The sequence below is a fragment of the Dunckerocampus dactyliophorus genome, chromosome 8 (assembly GCF_027744805.1).
Source record: "Dunckerocampus dactyliophorus isolate RoL2022-P2 chromosome 8, RoL_Ddac_1.1, whole genome shotgun sequence".
Classification (NCBI taxonomy): domain Eukaryota; kingdom Metazoa; phylum Chordata; class Actinopteri; order Syngnathiformes; family Syngnathidae; genus Dunckerocampus; species Dunckerocampus dactyliophorus.
Genome location: NC_072826.1, coordinates 19,821,634 through 19,843,342, shown reverse-complemented (window position 1 = coordinate 19,843,342; position 21,709 = coordinate 19,821,634). Strand labels below are relative to the sequence as shown.

At 39.7% G+C, this 21,709-nt stretch overlaps 2 protein-coding genes across 3 annotated transcripts in view; both read right to left on the bottom strand.

Moving 5' to 3' along the window:
- vgll4b (vestigial-like family member 4b) overlaps positions 1 to 14,362 on the bottom strand; it is a 34,852-nt gene extending 20,490 nt beyond the window's left edge. Inside the window, exons 1-2 of one of the 2 annotated variants that reach the window (XM_054783617.1) lie at positions 14,116 to 14,362; positions 10,464 to 10,540 (exon numbers count right to left, since the gene is read on the bottom strand). In XM_054783617.1, coding sequence (XP_054639592.1) covers positions 10,464 to 10,527 — 64 coding nt within the window. In that variant the 5' untranslated portion in view covers positions 10,528 to 10,540; positions 14,116 to 14,362. The remainder of the gene's footprint in view (positions 1 to 10,463; positions 10,541 to 14,115) is intronic. The other variant, XM_054783618.1, reaches the window with a different exon arrangement.
- A 642-nt stretch (positions 14,363 to 15,004) lies between these two features.
- On the bottom strand, positions 15,005 to 18,765 carry tamm41 (TAM41 mitochondrial translocator assembly and maintenance homolog). The gene is made up of 8 exons (XM_054784773.1): positions 18,397 to 18,765; positions 18,039 to 18,221; positions 17,871 to 17,963; positions 16,508 to 16,658; positions 16,117 to 16,262; positions 15,877 to 16,042; positions 15,661 to 15,723; positions 15,005 to 15,584 (listed from the first exon to the last, which is right to left on the bottom strand). Exons 1-8 carry the CDS (start codon positions 18,532 to 18,534, stop codon positions 15,493 to 15,495), a joined length of 1,032 nt encoding a protein of 343 aa, XP_054640748.1. The 5' UTR covers positions 18,535 to 18,765; the 3' UTR covers positions 15,005 to 15,492.
- Positions 18,766 to 21,709: the final 2,944 nt, after the last annotated feature.

The window sequence follows — 21,709 nt, the reverse complement described above, 5'->3', positions numbered from 1 at the left end:
AAATTTCAAATTACATCAATTAGAAATACAGGTAATACAAAAATAAATAAATGCACTTAAATGTAACAAGTAATATTTTAAATGGAAGGAGTGATGGCATGCCACTTTGCCTCAATTCATTCAGTTTTAGCTTTGACACTGAATTAAGCATCCTTAGGCAAGTTTAGGTTTAAAAATTGTAGATGTAATGTCACTGTTGCTTTACTATACAGTATTAGACATTATGTATACACAAGAGGGTGTCCCAACTTTTTCCACATAGGCTGTGGGGGAGCGGAAGCATTTTGGTATGTTTATACATTTTGTTCATTTTGAAAAAAGGCTTTAAAGACAAAGTTTGTCCATTATTTTTGCTTTGTTTTTCCTATTTTTGCTGGGGAGAGGGGGTTGTTTAATTTTATCTTTACAATCCACGGGCTGCAAATGGCTTTCGGGACGCACTTTGGACATCCTTGATGTACAATATCTACTTTCACAGTTATTTTGTGAGCTAACATGCAATGATTTCATGCTCAGACACTAGATACTCAAGGACATGTTTGCATTGCATCTGTGGGGATTGCTATGATATGATATACTGTGATTTCTAGTTCTGTGTCGTGGTTGAGTATGGCTGTCTTAGTTACTCTATGTACTGTATGTACTATGCAGACTGCTGAACATTGGCTGCGTCCATTTCTTTCACATGGTCTATGGGTTTCGTGTGCTGCTGTTCAGAGGCACTGGGCATGCTTTGCTAAATCCCTGGAGTGCCTCAAATCTCTGGGATGTTTTGTGCGTCAGATCAGCCTCTCCACACATATCCCCAGAAAAAGAGGAGGGGGGGGGGGGGGGGGGGGGGGAGTATGTTAAGCGCCGGTACAAGAGTTTGGCCAAAGAAATTAAATTACATGTGAAAGTTAAGGGTGAATAAAAGTGAATTTGCCATAACAATGCATTATGGTGACCACAGTTCTAATGCATGGTTCTCACCTGTATTGTAGCAGGCACAAAGGGGAGTGTTGCGCTAACTTCAATACAGTAGTTACAATATGAGAACTGTATGGAAATATACAAACTAAAGGAAGAGAGCGTGCACAGAGTTTTTGTCCTGCAACTACTATAGACTTTACATTCTTGATTGTAATAACTCTTCAACAAGTCCTCAACATAAAACTGAGAAGATCAAAACATTTTCTATTAAATTTTATTCTTTATAACAATGCCACAGGAAGTGAGTAGATGATGGCAAGCAGAGCTGATTCCTTCAGTTAAAAAGCGTGTCTCTGCTACCCCCTAGTGTCGACCAACGAGGTGCAAAAAAAAAAAGGACCAATGAGAGCAAACAAACTCGGGAAAAAAAGGTGTGCAAGGTTTTTTTTTTCCTAAGTGAGCATTAATAAAGTATATAACAATATTAGTTTTTAATAAATGTATTATGATTATTATTAAAATTTGTATTTGATTATTTGTATTAATTTATTTAAAAAAAATACATTTGAGAATATAGTACCTACAGTATGTAGAAAAGCAGAATAGGAACGTGATTTATTATTATTAGTAGTAGTAGTAGTAGTAGTAGTAGTAGTAGTACTAGTAGTAGTAGTAGTATTATAGTTTGAGATTTCAGGTGTGAACCCGGAGCAGGATGTGGCTTTTCTGTGCTGTCACCACAAATTAGACACATAATAGTAGGCTGTTCTCCAACCCTCATTATAATGAAAATACTTCAAACTAGGGATGCTTCGATCAGGGTTTTATGCTACCGATTCCGATACCGATCACCCATGAGTGAAATCGGCCGATACAGATAACACAGACTAAGTGTAAACTTTTTAAATTTACTATTAGCTATATGATATTAAAAAAGGGAACCATAAAATCACCTTCATTTCGACGAAAACTCCAAGAGAACATATATCACTGGTGAAACTTACAGAGGATGAGAGGCTTGTTAAGAAGACTTTGGATGTGAGATCGAGTACGTTGGTGGCACTCTAGCAGGACTTCCAGTAGCACGTAGGTGGGTTCCAAGTGAGACAGCAGCCGGCAAACCCGGTGACTTGAGGATATTCTTCTCGTCCGATGAGTTCAATTATTTTTGTGTTATTTCCTTTAGACTTCTGTCACGCACATATGTGCGAGTGTCCAGCGTTTTAGCTACATTAACTGCCGTTTGACTGACGATCACATCACCAGCCTCAAAAACTCATCATACTTCTTCAAGTGTTTGTTCTTCAAATGCTGTATTAATTAAAGCTTTTTAACGTGCTACCCTGGCGAGACATTTTTCATAGCATGTTTTGCAGGCTGCAAAATTTATATAATTCTCACAAACGACAGGTAAGTCCCACACGGCAGACATGATTGTTTGGGGTTTGACACGCCTGAGCAGTGTGACGGAAAGGAAAGTGAGCTCTTTCACGGAAATCTACTGATTTTGATCAGTGGCCGATCGATCGGAGCATCCCCACTTTTAATCTATCCCATACACACACCAAAAGCCTCTCTGCTGTCAGCTCATCCTCCTTTTTAGGATAGAAGTTCTATCCTAATTCTAATCCCATTCTGTGTGGACATTTTTAGCTTCTCAAGTTTAGAAGAAATACATTTGAGGCTAACTGGTTAGCTCGCTAACTTGCTAGCACGTTAGATAGCAGCCGTCTTGAGTCCTTGCAGCATAAGAACTGAGCAATGTGTTGAAAAAATGTTGACTTAATTTTCATTTATTGTGTGATTAATTTATTTATTACCATCCCAAGACTAGTGCTCACAAGTTTTTTTTCTGAACAAGAAATGTTGTCTCGTTTTGTATTTGTATTTGTACTTTATTTATCCCACAGCGGGTAAATTCACTTGTTACAGCAGCAAGCAAGATACGCAAGTGAAGAGTACAGTGTAAATAATGCATATTGACTACAGTATGGTGGTTCAGGTGGTGCAGGTGTTGTAAAGCCTGACAGCGGTCGGTATGAAGGACCTGCGGAACCTCTCCTTCTTACACCGTGGGTCTAACAGTCTGCTGCTGAAGGAGCTGCTAAGGGAACCCACAGTGTCATGTAGCGGGTGAGAGGTGTTGTCCATGGTTTTAATCTTGCTATCTTGATCGTGAGATCTTGTGACACCCTTACTTTTAACCTATCCAAAACACACACCACAACTCTCTGCTGTCAGTCCTTTGTCTCACTATTAACATGAAAATGAATAAGTGGCACCTTATTTGTATCTACTTTGTATCTCGTGGCATATACAAGAGCAACCACCATGTTCTGTGTAGCACTTTTGGATGGCATGAGTCCACCAAGCATTTAATTAACTGGTGGGCATGCATGCTTTAACTTTCTCCCTCTTTATCTGTCAAGACAGGCTACGTGCTTTGTGACTCTCTGAGCAGGTCCGGGCCTCTCTGAGGAGTGGGTGTGTCTGGATGACAGCCCAGCCAAGGCTAGCAGGTGAGTCATCCTCATACTTTATTAACATGCTGCAGCAGGTGAATATAACAATGGAAAAGTACATTGCAAAAGCATAAGGAATTGAGGCTCAATAACACAGTGGTAGGGAGTCAAAGGTTATGGCATTGACTGTTATGGTGCCATCCGTCGCATTCCCGTCACACCATTGTTTACAAGGTGACATCATGTTTTTAAAATGCTGTGGTATCAGCAAGGTGATAGTTTTATAGGGACTTTGAGACTATAACATTTTACATTACATCATGTGCTGTCATGTTTATATAGTGAGATGACATACTTTTCCCAAATGGAAGCCAAGAACTTCAACTTATATTACTACACACAGGCAAAGTGACACAGTGGTAACCGATAATGCTGTGTTGACAGGATCCATAAAGCCACCAGAGAGGAAATATCAGGTTGCTACACTCAAACAATGACAACAGCAGGTGATGGTGCAGGGACTGTGCCGTCATTTCCCACTTTTTCTTCTCCAAGTGGTTCAAGTGTGAAACTCTACCCTAAGATGTCTAGTGAAAAATGACTAACAACCACTCCGATGTCATGTGTAACACTGTTACTTCCAGGTTACAATGGGAGTACAATGTGTAACTGCCTCACTTTAGCGTGTCCTTTTATTCTTGGTTCCTATCAATAATGCAGTGTGATAGTTGGAGGTGGAACTAATTGTTCCTACTTTAGTTTCAGCACCGCCATATATTATAGGCCCACCTACAGGAATAGCACGCAGAAGCTGACAAGTGCAAGTAAATCTGCAATTGCTGCACAGGTGTGAGACCATGCTGATGTGTATTTTTGTTTGTTGCATGTTGTATTCATGAAGTGATTTGTTTCTTTTTAGCCTCGTGTTCAAGGGTTGGTTTGTTGGCATCAATTGTAGCGAACACCACTATTTGAGGAGATGCAATATTTAAAAAAGGTTCCATATTAGAGTATTTTTCAACTATGTTAAATAAGTGACACAATATTGTATGGGGAGTGTGTTGTCCAGTTTAAAAGTGGTTTTAGTAAGCCCTACTGGGAACATGCCGCTGTGTGTGTCTGTAGCTTTAATGATAACGAGCCGTGTTTGTGCATGTCTCTCCCTGACAGAGTGTGTGGCTCCAACAAGTGCTACTGTGCACTTGATCCACTTTTTACATATACACTGTAACTCTGCACTAAATAGATGCCATATATCACATACAACAACATAACATTAAGGAGTGGGGCCGGAGGACACAAACAATAGTAACACTAGCAGTTCTATGTGAGGTACAATGCTAACATTACGCTCACATTTCAACAGCAACACCATGCTAGGTTAGCCTATTTGCTGAAGAAAAACAAAATGATCATGTCTGCAGCTGACTGATGGATGGCAGAGTTCCAAGCTTTATTTTAAGATGTGTAGAGAAGCCTGACCTTTTACAAACTGCTTCTCTCAAAAGTGGAGCAAACTAGTGAGGGAAATGATAGCTGTTTCTCATGTTTGGTGCTCACAAACAGGCTCATGTTATTGTTACAACTTAATTCAAATGTCAATTTTGCCCGATCGGTGACCTTTAGCGATATACAGAGCATAAATTAATCAACATATTTATTCAAAAGGATAATTACAGCAAATAAACCGGAGACGCTTGTCCTCACACTACAAATGGTTAACATGCTCCTCGTATGAGAACCATGGCAGCCCTGTTTCATTTCATTGAGAAGTGACTATGGAGAGGACAACCCAAAAAGAGAGGAATGTCAAGCATGTGTGGTCAGCACAGTCGTGAGAGAAAGTTCCTAAGACTGCAGTGAGCCAGACAAGCTTGGCATTTACAGAGAGGACACAGGGATGTACTCGGAATTTGCATTTTGATAAAGACCCTTGGAAACTGTAAATTGTACCTCAGGCTGTGGGTCATATTAGCATAGCAGAGGCGATACCAGCTATGCTTTTTTGTGACGTCACAGCAAAATTGATGTATAAATGAAGTTAAGACAAAACAAAAAGTACATGGGTCAATTGTTAACCTCATGACAGTGACCACCTGAAACTCGAACTTTGACCTCGTGGCCACACTGGCCCGCCTGGCCCCCTCTTGCCTTAACATGCACTCAAGCATGAAACAGAAGCAATGACATAAGGGTCTGTGTGCATGCACGCTTTACTGCAGAGGGGAGTGCATGAAAGACAATGACAGACTAAATGTGAGTGACACTTCTTTGTTTCTTTTACCCAAACTCTCCACTTGCGTCACCACTCATCCATGCCCTTTTGACCTGTGCAGATGACCCATCAGCGCATTGCATGAAACATTTGCTCCCAAGTACTTCTCACACTATAATATATGTGATTTTATAGGATTACCCTAGACTGACATTGTTTAGTACATCTTCAGACAAGAATACAAAAAGATGCTTAAAAGTTCCTTTTATGACGCAGCAGCAGATTAGAAGGTAACAAATGTAATGCAAAGTTAATGTTTAAGTAGCGTGACTCTGCGAGCGACTCTGTAAACAACCGCTGACCTGTTTATCAATGAAAACGAGCCTATTGTGCTGATTGTATTGAAGTTTATCTACTGCAGACTCGTCCAGACTACTCACTTACACCGATAAGAAGTGATGGCTCAAAATGTCACGGACATGATAATGTTATGAGTGACACCACACACTGTAAAAGTGCTCTCATGGTAGCCATCGGGTTTATATACCTAAACCTCGAAGAGGACGGGAAGCAGGTGATAACTGGAGAGAGGCTGTTATTTCCGAAATGTGAAAACCCATTACATACGATATTTTTAGGTCTGTGTGATGACACAAATTAATTTATGATTAATCACCATTTGCAATTCTGTCTGAAATATGCAGATTTTTACTGCATTTTATTAGCAGAAAAATAAAAGACATGCCAGGATTATATATACCAAAATATACCACACATCTGAAAATCTATGTTCCTAACGCTAGTAAAAGAAAATGTTATGAGCAACGAGGGGCTGCGTTCAAATACACCGCGTGACTTAAGTTCAATTCACCTGTTTTGAGTGTATTGTTTGGGATTTCCGAGCATACTTAGAAGAGCAAATTGTACATCCGCATTAAGCGTTACGAAGTGAGTGATAAGAATATCCACTTACAGTATTATTTTTCTTTGTCTTTCTGTTTATTTAGACCACACATATACGCATAATAAAGACGTTGCTGTGATGTTCTTTCCGTGGCCGTGAATTCACCTCGCACGAGTGTGGTGAAAATGAAGAAGAGTTTGTTCCGAAGACGTGTTTGCGAATTGGTACATTGATACATATTTGGTGTTGGAATTGCAGTGCCGTCGATGTGTTCAGGTAAGAATAAAATTATTAATGAGCGTCGGACTTCGTGTGACTCTGGGGGGATGCCACACTGTGCCTCCGTCTGGCGTCATAACAGAGAGGTGTGGCTTCACACGATGTGCGTGCGTTAATTACGCTAAAACGTTTCAAATGAGTTACCACTGTTAACATGTTACTTTTGACAGCCATGATTTTTTGACAGCACAGAATATCCATACACATCTTGTTTGACCCGTTAAAAAAAAAGGGGTTAAATGTAAAAATGCCTTCACAACGCAGACGGGAAATATGAGTAACAGATGGATTTTCTTTCGCTGCTCATCTTCCATATGCTCACTGCTATTGTCTGAGCGTCTCGCGCCTGAGTCATGTGACACAGGCTGAATCGATGGGCCTGAGGGCAAGAGGCACTCAAACACACCCTGGCCCATCCCAAACTTAGCCCGACTGCACATTCAGACACGACTCCTCAGTCAAATAAGCTGTTGGCCGCCAGTAAAGTTTAGACAGCAAAGTTAAAATTCTCACATTTCACAAAGCGTCCATCTGAGGCAAGCTCCGGCTAGTTTCCACTGACTGATTTTTAAGAACAAAAATATCTGCTTGCCATTATCTTAGTTAACGCACCCCAACATGATAAGTCAGGTTAAGTTAACAGACCGATACCCCCACGAGCCGAGAGCTTGGCAAACTGTATCATGTTTAAACAAACCATGTAAATAAAGGAGGGAATGTTTCATTTCTCTCTCAGTAAACATGCAGTAACAGATCTAAACCTTCTCTTAAGTCTTCTTTTGTCATGGTTCCTGTTAGAGGAAAATAGTAACATAGTAACAGTGACATGTATTAAGAATTATATGGAGGAATTTCCCTTATTTTCCAATGCAGTATGCCAGTTAAGCATCTTAAAACGTGCAATGCCTACCTGCTTACCTCTGTACCACTTACATTACTTTACAATACACAACCTCAGAAGGTCAGCTTTATTTTTTGTAGTTTATAATACAGCAGTTGACTTCTTTTTATACTTGTATGTCAGTTAAGAATGCTAAAATGCGTAATGCCTAAAGTTGCTTCCCTCTCTACCACTTACATTTTTTTCCTTTGTGGTCAACTGGGAAGGACGTACATGGCGGGAGCTCCGTTAAAGATACTGGAAATTTGAACTATTTTGATGCTTTCCTGACTACACTTCACGAACACAAGATCAGCACCGCTTGCTGACTCCCCCTACTTTAACTTGGATAGGCCAGAGGTACAGACTTCTTGAAATGTAAGTTACAAGTGTTGATAGCTGCTAGCAAGTCAAGCTAACTGGCTAACTGCTGAAATTCAAAGAGGTTGCCTAGCAACAGTGCCAAACACAAAGCAAAATGATCCTGGCCCAGGAATTACAGACTCAAAATCAGAAATAGGGTCAGTCAGGCTGTTGGGTGAGAAGGAGGACGACGCCTCGGATAAAAAAACAGTTCCAGAATTCGAAGATATTCTCAAGAGCAAAGATTTGATATCACAAGCCTTGAGGAAGGAGATGAATGAGATACAAGAGCGCACTGCATTACAAATAGTGCCAGAAATTGGGTGTCTGCAATCACAAACAGTGCAAGATTCTATACATATAAGGATGGATTTATCGCTTCTGAAAGCAGACACTAAATACTACTACAAAATCCTCTGTCAAATGATCATAGATGTCCGTGATGGAAGAAAACAGAGCACTGAGCAAGGATACCAAAGCACTAAGAAGAAATGAAGGAGTTGCAAGAGGAAAACACAAACTTGCGTCCTGCTCTGAAGGAGGTTAAAAACCCTATAAAAGAAAACAGAGCATTATGCAATATCATCAAAGTTCTGCAGGACAATGAAGGATAATGTTGCCTTTGGCACCACTCTTGAGGAAGAGAAAGAAGCAAAGGAAAATTAAAACTATAATTGATGAGATGGATCAGAATGCACGAAATAACCATGTGATCCTCACAGGGCTCCGATTTACACCCAGGTCAAAAGATAGGGCAGTACAAAACAGAGGAGAACCAGATGGAATGGATGTTCCTTCAACAAAGCAACAGATTGCCAACTTCCTACAATCAAAGGAGGTGGATGTAGATATCAACACCATCGATACTTGCATCCCACTACATGGCAGAAACAACACCACACCTGTCATCGTTACGTTCACCAACAGGGAATTCAAAACTGCACTGCTGAAACAGGGAAAGAAGCTGAGAGGCACAAACATCCACATGTATATGAACGAGCATCTGACAAAACGCAATGCCGACATCGCCAAGAAAGCACAAGACTTGAGGAAGCAAGGAAGGATACAAAGCACTTGGAGCACCAACGGTAAAATCTATACCAATCTAAATGGAGATCCAGGAGAAGCAAGAGTGCTTGTTGTCAGAGACATCAACAATCTGGATACATATCATATAACTATGACATAACTATAACTATGACAGTAAGGATAATGGAGGATATAACCCACAAGAAAGAACCATGCAGCTAGAAGGATTACATTCAATAACAATGACCCTGATATCATCGTTGCAAGGGCCTGCTCAACAAAGTACAAAGAAAGTAGGTGAGCTCTCTGTTGCATTGTGGAGTACGTGAAAAAGATGTTACCTATTCAACTAACAACATTAATTCATACAAATAAATCCTGGCTGCATCCCAATATGACCGCATTCACCTCAACATAAACTATAAAGAGGTGTGTTACGCTTCAGCTTGTTGTGAAGTAAGTGCGCCACCGGCTCTGACAAGTTTGGGAGCCTCTCCCTGTTGTGTGCACAAAGTGCTGGTACTAACCCTCGTCACAGGTGACAGCAAATAGGCAGAGAACGAGGCCGCTAATTCAAGGGCCTGTTGGTCTGGTTGGTGAACAGCTTTGTTTGGCCTGCCAAGCAGGATGCTTGACGAGAGCTCGCCTACTTCCTCTACTGCACTATTGTGGTGGCGGCAGGTCGCCTGCATTGTCACGAGACAAAGGAGCAGAGCACGACGCACAACTAAACGTGACATCAGCGCTGGGCAACAAAACAAAAACACAGCAGGGAGGCGGGGGAGGATGAGGAGGAGGAGGTGGTGTCCCGTGCAAGTGCAAGGAACAGTTGATTTAGGACAAAGCAGAATGGGATACCAGCTGCTGACATGCGAGACAAGCTGCTCCTGCACATTCCCAGGCTGGCAATACTGTGCATGAGCATTTTGCTAAAGACATCCAAAGTTGATCAGCTTTTGGGGTAGTTTTAAAGGTCCCTTTTTATTTATTTAATTCTGAGTAATTATTACATATGTGATCAGTTGCCATGGTAATTCTGATGGTAGAGTTCTTCCCGCTCCTATAGACCCAGCTGATTGTTGAGAGGCCTGCTGAGAAGGACTGGTCATTTTTTTCCTAATCTCAAAAGAATTCTTTTTTCTATCAGCACCACCAAAAATATTCATGGATAGCGAGGAAAAAACATTTCAGAAATGAAAATGACCACCAATGCTCAGAAGACACCACCCTGACTCCTGTGGAACGTTCAGTTGTATCTTATTTGCCTGCTTGTGCTGCACAAAGACAACTACCGCGTTACGTCAGAGAGCCGAGCCACGGCTTATTACACCTGGAACCTTGCACCTCTTTGACACTAACATGACACTCTTTCCATTCATTGTTCACAACCAGGAAGTCAAGGCCTAAAAAAAGACTTACTCTCTTCTTCATTTGCATGAACAAACGACGCTGCTCTTGACAGAACATCCAGTGGCGTCTCCATGCTGGGATGCCTGCTGGGACAGAGAGGAGGCCGCTGTTTATTGCATAATAACACTCATTTGTTGGGGTGTTGAAATGTCTCACCACACAAACAAATGAATCCATGTGTAATGAATTATATAATCTTTTTCAAGTTTGGCTGGGTTGCTGAGCCTTTTAAAACATGTTTGCTATATTTGAATAAATTTTGTGACAGCTCGCCACAAAAAAATTGTAGATGCCCACAAATAGATTTGGAGCTACCGGTTTGCCCTTGCTCATAAAGACATTCTCATGCAAAAATGACAAGCCGGCGTTTTTAGATGTTCCCACTCTGGAAGCCATTTTCAAAAAATACCGTTTCAGGGTACCCGGAACGCCGTTTCTATGGAGATGAGAGGCTGAAACGACAAAATACTTTGCCATTTTGTTTTGAAAACGTTTCCGTGTGGATAGCCCTAGCGGATAAGACAACGAAGCAGTAGGGATCAGTGTTGCTACCTTAGCAACTTTGTCGATATATCTAGTTAGTAATATAGATACTCTTTTAGAAAAAAAAAAAGAACTACCGACAAATCAAGTGAAGAGTTGCAGTTTTTCAAGCATTCATTAATAAACGATCACTCAGCATATTTAAGCAAATTGTACGTATTTTTGCCCAAATGAAGCATTGTCAAGCATAAAAATGGTTAACTGAACTAAAATGCAAATACAGTATAAGCCATTGAGCCAGGGGTGCCCAATACATGGATCTTGAGCTACCGGTCGATCGCGAGGGTAGTTTGGGTCAATCGCATAAACGTCACTTCGTAGATGTCATATGACATCAGTCAGCTGACATTAAGCTCCCCTCCTGATTCGCTCTTGCTCCCCCACGGCAATGGTGAACAGACATCTCAAACAACACACAGGGATGCAACTTTCATCTTTATTATTCCGATTATGGATAAACTAACTCAGTGGTAAGATGCCTATATCTATAACCAAAGTTATTTGTTCACTTGTCGTGGCTGGTTATGTCGAAAAAAAGAGTGAATTGTTTAAGGGCTTTGCTTCGCGTCATGAACTCCACTATAGAAATGCGTGTTATTCTACTCTTCCCTTTCTTAAACTATTATTTCATGATGAATTGGAAATTGTGGTATTGCTGAAACTTTTTCAATATGTTGCCTTGACTTCGGCTACCTTGTCTTTTGTATAATCATTTTCATTTCTTGTATATCGGTAATGTTGATAGCAAATGCTAACAGGACGTAATACATGAACTGTGTCTAATGAATTCTACGTGGCTATTTTGACTGACATATTACGGGTACTATATGTGCCCTGCAATTGGCTGGCGACCAGTCCAGGGTGTACCCCGCCTCTTGCCCAAAGTCAGCTGGGATAGGCTCCACAATACCTGTGCGACCCTAATGAGGATAGGTAGCATAGAAAATGGATGGATGGATGGATGGATGGATATTACGCGTACTCAAGTTATGTACACAACTACTGAGGAATTACATGTAATTATCTTTATTGCCATATTGAATTGAATTGTGAATTATTTGTGAATGATATCCGCTACTTTGATTCCCTGTAAACTGTGAAATTGTGAATGTGAAATACTAATTATCAGTATAGTAGTTTAAAAGTTTACAGTTAGATTATATATATATATATATATATATATATATATATATATATATATATATATATATATATATATATATATATATATAGTATGTTTTTATAGTAAGAGACAGATCATGTGGATTTATAACTTGCATGTTGAAAAAGTGCATGCACCCAGATATACGTGTGCAGTGTACATAAATACTTATAAAGACAGTAAATGTACACGTATTTGCTATATTTATAGTAGGAAGTAGATCTTTGGGACTTGGTCATTTTGAAAGTAGATTGCAGACTGAAAAAAATGTGAGCACCCCTGCATTAAGACCACTATCACCAATTTGTGAATGTAGTATTCTACATTGGTCAGTAGGTGTCAGTAATTGCTCGGTGAGATCACCACCAAAGCGCTACACTTGAACAACCAGCTGTTTTTGCAGGTTTAAATGATCTCACTACAGACACAGTAATAACAACATAATAATAATAATAATAATAATCACCATCGTCATAATAATAACACGGGTTACTATTGTGGCCATAGCCCACAACATACTAAAACTCAACTCGAACCCCCGACGTCACTTCCTGCCCACCACCGATTCTGCTCCTCTACAAGGTAAGCTGACTTAATAAGTTTAAGTAACATAAAAAGGTTTCACATGAGCACTGATAGATACTGTATGTAATCAGTCGACATATCTTTTCAATGGCTTGAATTTGTGCATCACTTTTTGTTTTGTCCACTCACGACGGCTATGGGTTAAGTCTGCATATTAATTAAACAACAAATTGAAGGGGAATGTTTAACAATCACGATAAAGCAGTAACCAAAGTAAAACAAAAACAAAAACAAAAACATACAACCAACAAATAAAGCCTCGCTTGTCAAACCGGATATCGTATCAGTTTATTGTTCGCAACCCTACTAGTTGCTTTTCATGTTCTCTACTCACTTTTTGCAAATATGCCAGTTATGTAAATGTGACAGTTACGTCACACGTAGATTGCAGTCCTGTGGGAAATACTGGTTGCTCTATAATACTGTAAAATATTGCGTATTAAAGATGATTAAAGATGGATATCCCTCAGGTCTGGCACCCCTGGAAATGCCTCAAGTTCACTGCAAGGCCACAGAACAATACTTGCAGCATTTATCTTCACGCATGTTTTAAGTGTTTGTGTGTGTTTTATGCATTTGCAGCATATTTTTCGTTTTAGTTTTTTGCATTGTGATCTTGCAGCGTTTATGTGATTGCAGTGCTTGTATTTCTTGATGCATGTGTTATATTTTGTTTGTGGAATGTGTGATCATTTCTGTGTTTGGACCGTTCGGTCGTTGCTGCGCGTTTGCTTCTGTCGGCCACCGTAGAGACTACCGTGGTATCGATAATATCGATATTTGGATCGATATTCCCCCACCTCTACTATTTGGAGCATTTTTGTGTCCTCCGATGTAGAGCCTTCAAGTCTTGCAAAGCTATGCGAAGTATTTGTGGACAAAAATGACTCCGTCCTTCTCACTGCATTCTTAACATACTTTCTCCTCATTTCTCCATGAACAATGTATCACATGGAGAAAAGGAAAATCATTCTTACTGTATAAAACACAAACAAACGACAACAACGTGGTGCCAGCGAGACGCCCGTGTCTTAACTTTGCTGGAGACTGAAAACGAAAGCGACTCTACAACATGTATGTCTTACATTGTTTATTCCCCGGATGGCTGATATTTAATAAAATGGGGAAACTCCATCCTTAATTAACAGTTTGTTGCATGTAAACAACGTTTGCTACATGCTAGCTTTACATTGTGGCCACTACCACTTCATTGCGAGAATTATATTGTAACGTGTGGCTAATTGATTACTTTATCCCTCTCCCATTTTGTTTAAAATGTAGTTAAATGTATCCCCCATGCTACAAAAAAATGAAGTTAAAGCCAACAGTATGTAAAATCTCAAGTTTTGTTTTGTGTTGAGACGTACATACCTCCTTTAAGCGCCACTTTGGTAGCTTCCACTCGTACAACGTCCACACGCAGACAAATAGGAGTACCGGGAGGGGGGGTAGATATTCCACAAAGATACAAGGCTTAATCCGTTCCGTATGAGGCAGGACAATAGTAGCTGAGCTGTCGGAACAAACTTGGTTGTAAACGAGGAAAAGGAGGAGGAGGAGGAGGAGGAAGAAGGAGGCAGGAATGCCTGGAATGATGGAATTCAGTTGCTAGCAGGTGGTGAAAGTAAAGCAGGCTGATTGGCTGAGCCGCCAGCGTAATGATATCAGCATAAATTATGCTAATGAGTATTGCGTCACATCCTCTCTCGGGTGTCATTATTGTACACTTCGTAGTACTCAGGTAAAGCTTTTCACCCAAATCCGAACAATGTTCAAGTATCTGCTGCCAAGTTGGGCAGTAAATGATAGTATATATTTTTGCCTGCGGCACATTGTAGAAATAAAATTATATTGGCCTGCGGCACATTGTAAAAATAAAATGAAACCTTAAAAAAACAGCAAAAAGGCACAAAGTAAAGGGAAAATGCAGCAATGTTGACAGTTATAATTAATAATGAAACAAAACTTTTACACCACTCAAAAAAGGTCAAGGATTTATGGCTTTTGGTTTAAATTTCAGTATGCATCTAAAATTTTATCTAAACTTCATATAATGTGTTCTTTAAAAGTCTTTTTACTTTTTACAAAATAAATTAAAATATCAAAGTTGCCCCCCACATCCTTTAAATTTTTCTGTATGCCGCTCTCAGTGGAAGAAGCTTGGAAACCACTTATGGGAAATTTAGAGTCTCCAATATTATATATTATTATATATATTAGTATTGAAGGGTGACTGTTGACTAACAGTATAAAAGAATGCTGCGAATAAACATACTTTATTGTTGTTTTAGGTGTGCAAGAAAGTAACTACCTTGCAGAATAGCTGAAAAAAGCTGACATCATAAATACATCAAAATATTGATCTTCTGAGTCATATATTATGATGATATCTTCAATTTCAATGTCCCATAACAATGACTTAGGGCAGGGGTTGGCAACTCGCAGCTCCGCATGCAGCTCTTCAGCCTCCTTGTTGTGGCTCCCTTCGCCGAGCTCTGTGATTTTTTTAACACCAAAGTAGGGGAATTGTGCATTTTCAAAAATAAAGAGAAATATCTGACTGACCGAAAATCCATGAATGCATCTAGACTGCGCTCTGACTGCTGATTGGATGAGCAAGGGAAAGTGAGGTAGGCTAGTGTATGCAGTGAGTCTCACTGCATGAGAAAAAAGGTGGAAAAATGGCTCTTTTGATGCTAAAGGTTGCCGACCCCTGACTTAGGCATTATGGCTTTTTTTTTTCTTGGATCAGGATGTCTGTGAAACGGACGGTTTCCTCCTCCAGCCCATCCACATCTTGAGCAGTTTTTTGGAGCTATAGGACACAGTCTTCCACAAGCCTGTTCAGGAGGGCCAACACATTGAGTATCACCAAACATACATCATTTAAAAGCGTGTGCAATTAAATAAGCTTACCAGCTGTCGCAATGCCTTTGATACTTTGTGTTATACTGGAGGATTTCACAATAGAGGAGATACCTGTAAAACATAACATTTATGGTTGGTGCCCCCTGCTGGCGTTTAGGTAGAATCCAAGTCAGAAGCTTGGTTTACAGTCTAACATTGACATGATTTTTTTAAATGCAAACAAGTCTAGATCATAAACAGTGACACAAATGAGTGTCCAGTCACCTTGCTGTACAACAGTTCCACAGTCAGGGTCCTGAGCCACTTGCAGAAGGATCTCCTCCACGTCTCGGTTCTTCCCTGGAGGATCAACCAGCTTGGTGATCCTTTGCTGCAAGGTGCGAGGCAACGCCATCAACTGGGTGAACTGGCCCTCTGGGCTTTTGTCTACCTGGAGCGACACAGTCAAGACCTGAAAAACACTTACTCATTTGTTTTGGTCCATGGAGCTTTTTATGTTTTTACCTCCAGTTTTCCTTGTTGGGGTTTGTAGACCACTTGCGGACAGTCACGTAAGATGTTACTATACAGAATCCGGAATCGCTCAATGTTGTCTTTGACGATGTTGTTCACCTTGGATTTATCCTCTCCAATCACCATCCTGAAATCACCTTGAGAGGACCAGAACAAATGTTTTCCTTGATGGATCGCAATTCTGAGGAGTTTAAGCGGGAAAAAACAAGGCAACAGCTGCAGCTGCTTCATCTGTCAGTTTAATGTGTTTGTAAGAGATGCATTATGACTGGGCTAATGAATTGCTTCTTGATTTAATCATTAATAAAACTTAATGAATCTCTATAGTAGTCCAACTCTCAGAGCTATGCAGATTATATGAAACACTGTGAAGGTTCTTTACCAGCATAAGAAAGACCAGCTATCTGCAGGAAAAGCTCCTCCTCGCTGAAACTCTCAGGCAGCATAAGAAAGGAGGCTGTCACAGCACTCTTTAGGTTAGCCACAAGAGCGGCACGTAGCTTTCCATTCTCGCTCTGCAACAGCATCTTCACCTGCAGAGAAGAATATAACACGTGTATGAACTTTGCGGTTTGAACATCGCGCCCTCCATCCATCTTCTATGCCGCGTATCCTCACTAAGGTCGCGAGGGTGCTGGAGCCTATGGTGTTTTTTTATTAATTAATATATGACCACTGTTTCGTGGTTGACAATGGCGTATTATTAGTAAAAAAATTTGCATATTAAGCAACTTTTACATATTCTTGGCCTAAATTAAGCATTTTCGAGTATAAAAATGACTAAATGAACTAAAATGCAAATATAGTTTAAAGACGTTGATGAACCGCAGTCTACAACCTGGCCACTAGGTACCAGACTCGATCGCCATCAACAACAATTATTGCGGGTTTGAATTCTTACACAACAGGCGCAATCATAATCATAATCATAATAATAACACGGGCAACTGTTGTAGTTGTACTCCAGCTAAAACTCCACTCTGAATCCCCAACATCATTTCCTGTCAACACGTCCAGAAGACATTGAAACACACACAAGCAGGAGTCTTATGTCTTAAATGGCTTATTTTCTCTGATTATATCTACTAAATTGAGTAATGCGAGTATAAAGGTGACTGTAGGGGTGTTATTGTATGGCTTAAGGGCTCTAATATTAAAAACCGCGCGTAGAAGGTCGTAAACAGGTGTTCTATACTCTCAACTACGAAAATATTAGTTTTACAAATAAGGAATCCTTCTTTGCAGAAATTCATTCATCAAGTCCGGGTCTGTAACCAATTAACCACCATAAACAAGGGATTATGTATATTCGAGGAATAAAATGATAAAAGCATCCATTCCACAATGTATTAAGGTGTGGCAGCGTCAAAGAACATTATGTAACGGTTTCATATTTGCGTCTCAAAAAATATCAATGAAACAAATACATAAACATGTAAAGAACTTGGGATTTCTAACAGGCTCTGACATGAAAGCACACATTTCTTCTCATTGCCCCTCCCATCTCTCAAACCACTCACAGGCTGCTTCTTACTCACTTTTTGTCTCCCACAATATCATTCCTCTCGCCGACATTACAATTACATGCTAATGCATCATTGCCAATTATGCAAATTAGACAATAGCATCATTGCGTTCCTCCCCTCCCCAACCTACTGCCGCCACAAACAGATGTGCAGATGTGTCCTGTGGGAAACACTGATGTGTACAATCATGGGTAGATATTCAAATATCCAGGTACTGACTGGTTTGTGAAGACGTCCTGCAACATACATGGTTTTCCAGTGCATGAGGTCATCAATCAGAGACTCTGTACTTATCACACCATACTTGATGATCTAGGGGAAAAAAATGCATGGTTCATCTTTGGGAAATTTAACATAAACAAGAGAGATTCTTGTGTTTTGTTTTACCTTCCCATCCACTGGCACCAGCGTGTTGTAGTATACAGCAGCTCCATGTTCACTCTGTATGGAGCTGATCATTGAAGGTCCAAGTAGTTTAAGGATGGAGTAATGTTTACGGTTCTGCAGAAGATTCAAGGTGTGCCAGGTGACTGGGTCATCCACCGCAAACACAAAGTCCAGCATGTTTTTCTGTATGCACAACACAGTGATGCAAGTTACTATGACTTTACACATGTATAGGTTTCCTGACATGGACGCTGCAGCAAGAAAACATGATACTTGTATTCAAATGATTTACTCCTTTCTGCAGTTGTGTATATTAGTTTGCTCTGTTTACAAAGTGTGGACAGGTGTCACTTGTTACCTCCATTTGACCTTGGTTGGTCCCATGTTGTTTGAAAACGCCAGATCCGTAGGCAAAAGCTAGACTAATATCCTGGGGGAAATGTGACAAAATCCTCCTGTAAAGCACGCTGGTGTTGTGCAAAGCCGGTAGAGTCATGTCAAAACATCGAATAGCTCCCTTACTGAAAACATAAGCTTGTTATCTGCAAGGCAGCCGAGAAACAGGCGTCGGAAATTAAACACGCAGACGAAAAGACGAAGGTAACATTTCGGATTGAATTCTAATATAACCACACACGCGCTAGCGTTTAACATTTATATTTTTATGTTGAACTATGACCATGGGTAAAATTTCCCTCTGCCGCCGGAGTCGCGTGAATTATACGTCATAGTTAATCTGTGGCCGAAGGGGATCATGGGAAAATGAGTGCAACACACTGACGAGCTCTGTAATCGAATTAATTGTGGTTGTAGTCGCTGGTAAGTTACTTTGGTGATGTATAATGGAAATGTAACGTCAGTGTTTACGATAGACAAATGGTCGTTTACAAATGAGGTATGTTCATCATTTCGCCGGCAGATGGCGCCTTTTAAGTATATATATACTGTATGGCTGATACCTGGTGACCGCCATCATTCCCATGGGTCGTCCTTCCTCCTTCCTGTTTCGTTAGCGTTTGGCCTTATTCACCTGTTGACCTGTTTATTTAAATTATGACAATGAATATACTAATACTGATTATTGGGAAGCCAGTTTTCTACAACTATATAATTTTACTGTACTTTGTCTTCTCTAATAGAAAGTATTTTTAGATGAGCAGAACTGACAGTGCATGCAGCATTTAGCAAAAAAAATAATAATAATTATTTCCTTACTGTACAGTAAAGAGGAAGAAAAAATGTGAATACCAAAGCTGGGTGTGGATGCTCAGAGGGGCGGTCGTCAATTTGCAGTCATTTTGTTGTTACAAGAGGCTATATATTCAATGATAGCCGACGATAGTAGCCAAACATGGTCAAATCGCTATCAATAGCTGACAACAAACATTAATGTGTGTTTTATGTAGGGCGTAATCTGCGTGCTCAAAGCAGGAAGAGGGCGAAAAATAATACTTGTAGTACGTTCAAAAGTTAGCGCCCCCTGTCTTCAAAAGTTAGCTGCTGTCTGTCACGGAGGCTGGGCAGCTCAGCAGCTTTAACAATTCTACAGTAGATACCTGCAAAAAGCATTTCATGCCTTTTTTTAGTAACTTGCATTTTATTGAAATTACCAACATTTGTTTCATCTCAAAAGTACAATTTGTAAGTGAAATGTATCTGGTGCAGCTATACCAGCCTCATTTTCTGCTGTGTATATTTGCAACCATATAAAACAAAAACAGCACCTTGTAAAAATAATCATAAAATATATGAATAAAAAATAAATTATTCACAATTGAATTCAACATGACAATAAAGATAATTACTCATCATTCATTAATAGGTCTGTTCATAGATTCAATAATATTATTTTCCATATGCACATCCAGTTTGCTATTAAACATTGCAATTACAAAATAAAGGAATATTACCCAAATGACAATACACCTGAAGTCAAGGATTACGCAAGCTTTTTTTAATTTATCGTAAAATAATAGCAACAATAACAAGTAAGTGTAGAAAAACACATTTACGCAATGGAGGTCAGGGTGCGCATGGCACAGTTGACCTTTTTTTAAGGTTTTGCGTGGAACTAGAGTCTACAAATGCAATGTGCACTTTTATTGCGTGTAGAGCCCAAAAAAAGCCGATATTCAATGTACCAGCCGATATCCGTTATATTGGCCGATAACCAATGTATCGGTCGATATATGAAAAAAGAGCATTGATATACACTGTATATAAACTATACATGAACATACATTTTATAATACTGAAAATACGATTCAACACAAAGAAGCAGAAGACTACTAAATTAAAATAAGGAACTTTAATTAGTAACACTGTCAACATACAGACTGTAGACACAGTGATAAATTAGAAAAGGCAGACTTTAAAGACACTGATAAATAAAAAAGACAAACTGTAAACAAACTAATAAATAACAAAAGGCAAATTGTAAACACAATGATATAAGGTACAGTGTTCTGAAAGTGTTTGCCTTCTTCCTGAGTTCTTATTTTTTTGCATATTTGTCAAACGTAAATGTTTCAGATCATCAAAAAATTTAAATATTAGTCAATGACAACACAACTGAACAAAAATGCATTTTTTAAATGAAACTTTTTATAATTAAGGGAGAAAAAAAATCCAAACCTACACAGCCGTGTGTGAAAAAGTGATTGCCCCCACTGTTAAACATAACCTAACTGTGGCTTATCAAACCTGAGTTCTAGCTACACCCGGGCCTGATTACTGCCACATCTCTTCAGGATGATCCAAAACACACCAGCAAGTCCACCTCTGAATGGCTGAAGAAAAACCGAATGAAGACTTTGGAGTGGCCTAGTCAAAGTTCTGACCTGAATCCTACTGAGATCTTGTAGCATGACCTTAGGCGGTTCATGTTTGAAAACCCTCCAATGTGGCTGATTTACAACAATTCTGCAAAGAATTCCTCCACAGTGCTGTAAGAGACTCATTGCAATTTATCGCCAAGGTTGATTGCAGTTGTTGCTGCTAAGGGTGGCCCAACCAGTTATTAGGTTTAGGGGGCAATCACTTTTTCACACAGGACCATGTAGGTTGGGATTTTTTCTCCATTTATAAGAAAAATAAAAACTGCATTTTGTGTTCAGTTTTATTGTCATTGATTAATATTTATCGTAAATTCATCCATCCCTACATCCATCCATCCATTTTCTATGCCTCTTGTCCTCCAATGAAATGCTTTGCTCAAATGCAATGCAGTATGGGAAAACCTTAAAACTGTTTTTTTTTTTTTTCCATTTTAAACTCGTACTGTGACATGTTTGTATATTTCTTAGGTATGCTATTTGAGTGTGGAGTTGCTGTTTAATGAATTTAGCGTTCTTTGTAAGACGACATAGTGAGTCAGACTGTTATACTGTGTAATGACCTCCTGCGATTTCCAGAAGATTGACAAGTCGTCAGTGCACTGATAGCTTGTGTTTGGCTCCTGTCAGACGCTGTTTCCTTGCTGACTCGGGAACGGCACAGTATTTAAACGATTAGTAGTAGTTCTGAAGTAAAGGACTTGTCACGAGATTAGAACTTAGCCGCAATTTATTAGCCGCAGCGCCGTATAAGCCGCAGGGTTCAAAGTTTAAGAAAAAAGTAGCGGTTTATAAACTGGAAATACGGTAAATTTGTTTGATGATCTGAAACATTTA